The sequence below is a fragment of the Cricetulus griseus genome, unplaced genomic scaffold (genome assembly GCF_003668045.3).
Source record: "Cricetulus griseus strain 17A/GY unplaced genomic scaffold, alternate assembly CriGri-PICRH-1.0 unplaced_scaffold_451, whole genome shotgun sequence".
NCBI classification, from domain to species: Eukaryota; Metazoa; Chordata; class Mammalia; order Rodentia; family Cricetidae; genus Cricetulus; species Cricetulus griseus.
The window spans coordinates 11,294-17,302 of NW_023277199.1; the positions used below are offsets into that span (position 1 = coordinate 11,294).

At 42.9% G+C, this 6,009-nt stretch overlaps 1 protein-coding gene across 2 annotated transcripts; it reads right to left on the minus strand.

Annotated features, from left to right (window-relative positions):
* Window positions 1-303: 303 nt before the first annotated feature.
* LOC113838146 (GTPase KRas-like) lies at window positions 304-1,021 on the minus strand. 2 transcript variants are annotated; one of them, XM_027433936.2, is made up of 2 exons: window positions 573-1,021; window positions 304-446 (listed from the first exon to the last, which is right to left on the minus strand). In XM_027433936.2, exons 1-2 carry the CDS (start codon window positions 1,019-1,021, stop codon window positions 329-331), a joined length of 567 nt encoding a protein of 188 aa, XP_027289737.1. In that variant the 3' UTR covers window positions 304-328. The 2 variants fall into 2 exon arrangements, with proteins under 2 accessions (XP_027289737.1, XP_035309753.1); XM_035453862.1 differs by having other exon boundaries at window positions 329-378; window positions 508-1,021.
* Window positions 1,022-6,009: the final 4,988 nt, after the last annotated feature.

Genomic DNA, 6,009 nt, shown 5'->3' on the forward strand with positions numbered 1-6,009 from the left:
TCAGGGTCACACAATGCTCACAGCTGGTAAGAGAATTAGCGTGTAATCAACTGCATGCACCAAACCCCGGGAAGACAGTCTCAGGTCTTTCGTCTCTTCCACAGGCATTGCTAGTTGAAGTCCAAAACCCAGGGAATACTGGCACTTAGAGAAAAGAGGTTTCCACTGTCATTTTGAAATAAGCATTTAAGATAAAAGCTTGAAGTTTGCACGAACAGAAAAAAAATAGAATTAGGTAATGCTAAAACAAATGCTAATAATTTAGAGTAATGCACAAAAATTACCACTTTTACTTGAGTATGCCTTAAGAAAAAAGTACAAATTGTATTTACATAATTATACACTTTGTCTTTGACTTCTTTTTCTTCTTTTTACCATCTTTGCTCATCTTTTCTTTATGATTTCGAATTTCTTGGACTAATGTATAGAAGGCATCATCAACACCCAGATTACATTACAGTGCATTTTTTAATCTTCACACACATTTTTTAATCTTTTCTTCTTTGCTAATTTTTTTCAATCTGTACTGTCGGATCTCTCTCACCAATGTATAAAAAGCATCCTCCACTCTCTGTCTTGTCTTTGCTGAGGTTTCAATAAATGGAATCCCATAACTTCCTGCTAAGTCCTGAGCCTGTTTTGTGTCTACTGTTCTAGAAGGCAAATCACATTTATTCCCTACTAGGACCATAGGCACATCTTCAGAGTCTTTGACTCTTTTAATTTGTTCTCTATAATGGTGAATAGCTTCAAATGATTTAGTATTATTCATGGCAAATACACAAAGAAATCCCTCCCCAGTCCTCATGTACTGGTCCCTCATTGCACTGTACTCCTCTTGACCTGCTGTGTCGAGAATGTCCAAGTGACATATTTCTCCATCAATTTCTACTTGTTTCCTGTAGGAGTCCTCTATCGTAGGATCATATACATCCACAAAGTGATACTGAATTAGCTGTATCGTCAAGGCAGTCTTGCCTACACCATCAGCTCCAACTACCACAAGTTTATACTCAGTCATTTTCAGCAGGCCTCTACCCGTGGCATGCCACACCTCAGGTCCCTTGCTGGCTCTCTCCAGGTACGAAATGACACGGGAGCCAGACTCTGGGCAAGCCGCCGCCTTCCTCCTCCCCCTCCACTGCTGCCTCAGCTGCAGAATCGCAACAGTAGTAATTTTTAAACTAGGTCTGATCCAATTAATATCACCCAGAAACCTCTGAAAAACATTTAAAGTTTGAAGGTTGTCCAGCCAAAGACTAATCTTTTAAGGGTGCACCCCATTTGCCACAACCATGCATGTCTTAGGTTTGGCTCCCTCACTGACCTTATTTCCCTGCATAGCAGAAGCAATAACTTGTCCCATAACGTGGTGTCCATCTATATCTCTACAAATGCGAATGTAATCATTGAGACTTTTGGCCGTGTGAGGTGGTAAAACCTCTTTACAATACTTGTTGGCATTTTTTAAAACTAGTTGTCTAACTATAGACATGACATTATAGGTATCCCCAAATATACGCCCTGAAAGCAGCTGCTGAAATCTGTGCATATACAGCTGGATCATAAAGAATTTGCTGACCTAGCTCTGCATAGGCTCCCGTACTAGTAAGCATTTCTGTAAGGAGTTCTTTTCAGGGAAACCGACAGCCATGTTGCGCTGTACCATTAGGTGACATAGCTGTTGGAATTCACCTCTCTAAATCAAATAATCTCCCCTGGACTGCACAGCTGGACATAATTGTTGCCAATCACTGAGCATGCAATTCAAGGCCACAAAGAATTAAAAAATGGTCAGAGTAATAAAACAGACATGAGACCTGTAAGCCTTAACTGCCTCTTTCAGGTGTTTAATATCCTTATCATTAAGAGGGGAATGCTCTCTCTGATTCTGGCCTTGGGAAGTAACTGTCTCTATGATTGGGAACATCACTGGGCCCCTCTGCTCTTCAGGAAAGGCCAATGCAAACCAGAGAGCACTAGAATTATGAGCAGGAGGTCAAGGCTCAGGGAACATTTTCTTTACCTTGTGTTATAATTTAATGTCACTTTCAAGTTCTTCACTTTCCTTAGTCTCATGCCCTGAAGACGAGGGAGAGGACCCAAAGGAAGTGTCATTAGAAGCTTGAAGTGACCTAAGATTCTTGGTTCTGAGCCTCTGTCAAGGCAGCCTTGGCTTCCTCAACCTGCTTTTTCACTTCCACAATATTACTAAGAAGTGCTTCTTTGACAAGAGGGCACAGAGAAAAAGTAACAGTTGGTATGGCATTCGGCCCATCTCTGTGTAATGTCCTTTGCAGGTCTATCCTCACCTGCTCCCCATCAACAATACTAAGGTCACCAGAGATTAAAAACCAAGGGCTGACCTCATGTACAGTTTTTAAAAAGTCTGTTGCTGTCTTGTACTTAATACTGGTGCCCTGCTTATTGGACAATTGGACCAATTGGTTCCCCATAAGAGAGTAAGAACTAGCTGCACCCATCTTCCATACACTCGTTCCTTACCTTAATGCTGGCAAGTCTTCCCGGTTGATCCTTTAGTGTCTGCCCTTCTTTCTCAAATCTTGGTCAGACCTGTGGGACCTCCAGTTGTCATAATGTCCAGTGCTACAACCTTCTCATGGGTTCTGGCAAGGGAATCTGAGGATTAGATAAAGACAACACAGATGGTCTCTCTTGCAAGGAGAAGGCAGTTTATTTCAAAGGGAAGTAGGTTTATATACTAACAGCAGTCACAGTGTAAATTTACTCAGATCAAGCTCATGCCCCCAAGCCCCCCTCAATGTGTGGATAATTTACATTCTTGCACACAGACCTAGGTGGAAGGAGGGAACTAGGAAGTAAACACCTAGTCATGAGACAGACAGTGGATCCTAAGGGCACTGTGGGTCACATTTAGTTGCTAGAAGAACAGCATACCCCCAAAGAGGTCCCCAACAGGACTTCTCTGTGTAGCCCTAGCTATCATGGATCTGTAGACAAGGCTGAACTTGAACTCAAGGAGATCTGCCTGCCTCTGCTTCCCAAGTGCTGGGTTTAAAAGTCATGTGACACCACCGCCCAGCTGAAATGTTATGTATTTTGTATTTCATGAGCATTGGTGTTTTGCATGAATGTATGTCTGAGTGAGGGTGCTGGGTCCCTTGGAACTGGAGTTGCAGATGGTTGTGCATAGTTATTCAGTCTAGAGGGACTGGCTCAGAGGTTAAGAGCACTGGCTGTTCTTCAGAGTTCCTGAGTTCAATTCCCAGCAACCACATGGTGGCTCACAGCCATCTGTAATGTGTTCCAGTGCCCTCTCCTATTATGCAGGGCAGGCACATATGCAGGAAGAATGCTATACACAAAATAAAGAAACAAATCTTTTTTGAAAAAATCCCATCTACCTTGTGCCTCTGGGCTTTTACCCTTCTCTATTCTCTATCTCTTTCTTTCCTTCTTACTCTGTTGGCAGATGTTTGGCTGCCCCCTGGTGTTCTCTTTCCTCCTTTTCTCCTCCTTCCCTTTTCCTCTCTCTCTTCTTCTATTTATTCTCTCTGCCCACCAGCCCTGTCTATCCCTCTCTCCTGCCTAGCTATTGACAGTTCAGCTCTTTATTAGACCAATCAGGTGTGTTGAGCTGGGAAAGTAACACAACTTCACAGGGTTAAACAAAGGCAACATAAAAGAATGTAACACATATTCAACTAATATCCCATAACAGCTATGAGCTGCCATGTGAGTATTGGAAATTGAACCCTGGGTCCTCTGCAAGAGATCCCCGTGTTCTTAATAGCTGAACCATCTCTCCAACCCAATAAAAAATAATTTTAAAAATTAGATAAAAGAGGCCAGGTGTTGGTGGTGCATGCCTTTAGTCCCAGCACTCGGGAGGCAGAGGCTGGCTGATCTCTGCAAGTTCGAGCCCAGCCTGGTGTACACAGAGAAAGAGAGAGAGAAAGAGAGAGAGAGAGAGAGATTTGATAGCAGGGGTCCAAAAGTTGGCGGCACAGCAGATGAAGGCACTGGCTATCAAGGCTGGTGTTTTTGCATTTACCTGTGTTTCTAAATTGCACAGTTGTCATTATCAATCCGTGTTAGGCTTCAGTGGGATCCAGCCAACTTGCCAGGTTCATACCTGAGGGGGAAGAATAGATTGAGAAATGGCAGGTAAAGACCCTTAAGAAAAAGAGACAAAGGATAGAGTCAAGAGGGCAATCCAGTGCGTGAATACTGGACTTCCCAAGTATAATCTTCAACATTCTTAGGTACCCCAACCAAAAGGAGAACATGTCAAAAAAGACTTCTTTATCATGAATAAGGAACACACACACTTTCCACGTTAATCCACCAAACATTTGATAACCACACCTGAGACTCAACTTCTCCTAATGGGCCTTGAAGGTCAAGAGTAACCACACCTTAGACCAAGTCTGTAGTTATTTAGGTAAGACATTCAAGATTAAGATCAAACATCTTATAGTAGCCATGCCTTAGACCTTATGACTTTAACCTTGGAAGACTAAGGAGAGTTTTGAACTTTCTGATCTTGAGTCAAAAAGACGCAGAGCCATCACTAGGTTCTCGCAGATAGTACTTCTTCAAGTGTGAGAACACTTTAAGATCACTGCTCTCCTGGTACCAAACAAGACAGAAAAAGCCCTTATCCTTGTTTATCTCCATTGCACTTGCCCTTAAGATTTGTATTGTTGTGTCTAGAGTGATGACTCAGTAGTTAAAAACACTGGCAGCAGACTGGGCATTGGTGGTGCAACCCTGTAATCCCAGCACTTGGGAGGCAGAGGCAGACAGATCTCTGGGAGTTCAATGCAAGCCTGGTTTACAGATAGAGTTCCAGGACAGGGAAGGTTACACAGATAAACCCTTTTGGGAAAATGTGTGTGTGTGTGTGTGTGTGTGTGTGTGTGTGTGTGTGTACGTTTGTATGTATGTATGTATGTATGTGTCCACATGCATTCAACTGATATTTGCCAGTAAAGAACAGCTGATCCCTTGGACCTGAGTTAAAAATGGTTGTATGTATAACTGAACTCTGGCCCTTTGCAAGAGCAGGAAGTACTCCATACAGAACTAATAAAAACAATATTTGTAAAATATTGTGTGTGGCTAGAGAGATGGCTCAGAGGTTAAGAGCACTGACTGCTCTTCCAGGGGTCCTGAGTTCAATTCCCAGCAACCATATGGTGGCTCACAACCTACAATTCAATCTGGTGCCCTCTTCTGGCATGTAGGCAGAACAATGTATACATAATAAATCTTGAAAAACAAGAAAGGAAGGAAGGAAAAGAGGCTAAAAGGCAGGGTACCATGATGCTGTCTTTATAGTCACCATAGTAATAGACCCATGTTTGTCCACAGGCTGTTTGGAATGGACCTGAACAAAATGACCCACAGAAGGCTGGCAGCGCTTTGACTCACAAAACTGTACTTGGATATTGGGTGCTGAACAGAGCTTCACTATCAGAATGGAGGCCACAAGGACTTTTATTCCCTTGGACAGCTGTGATCCAGCACTTGAGAGACATTACTTTGTGTGTGACTTTTGCTTTTCTCTGTGTAACAGTCAAGGCTGCCCTGGAACTCCACAAAAATCTGAATACTAGACATTTCAGTCAGTCAGTGTAACAAGACTCACACCTACTGGCCAACGTCTAAAACTACAGATTAAAATAAGGGCAAAGGACACTTATTCGGACAAGGTGGGGATATTATATTAGAGACAAGGTGTTTCTGTAGCCTTGGCAACTTGCTGTGTAGACAAGGCTGTTGTCCACCTCTTAGTTCTGCTTGCTCTGCTTCACTAGACTCACAAATATTTGCACAGTTTCCAGAGGCAATTCAAGCAGTAACCTAGAATCCTTGCAGATATATGAAAGGGTGCCAATATTTATCTGCCCAGCCAATTCCTTAGAAATTTGTCTTTTCACCTGGGGGTTGGTGGCACAAGCCTATAATCCTAGCACTCAGGAGGCAGAGGTAGGTGGATCTCTGTGAGTTCAAGACCAGCCT

Excerpts from the sequence above, each read along its gene's own strand:
- LOC113838146 (XM_027433936.2), bottom strand. The coding sequence starts at position 1,021 with ATGACTGAGTATAAACTTGTGGTAGTTGGAGCTGATGGTGTAGGCAAG. Across the intron at positions 447-572 it reads ACCTCAGCAAAGACAAGACA|GGGTGTTGATGATGCCTTCT; the intron begins GAGAGTGGAGGA and ends GTAATGTAATCT.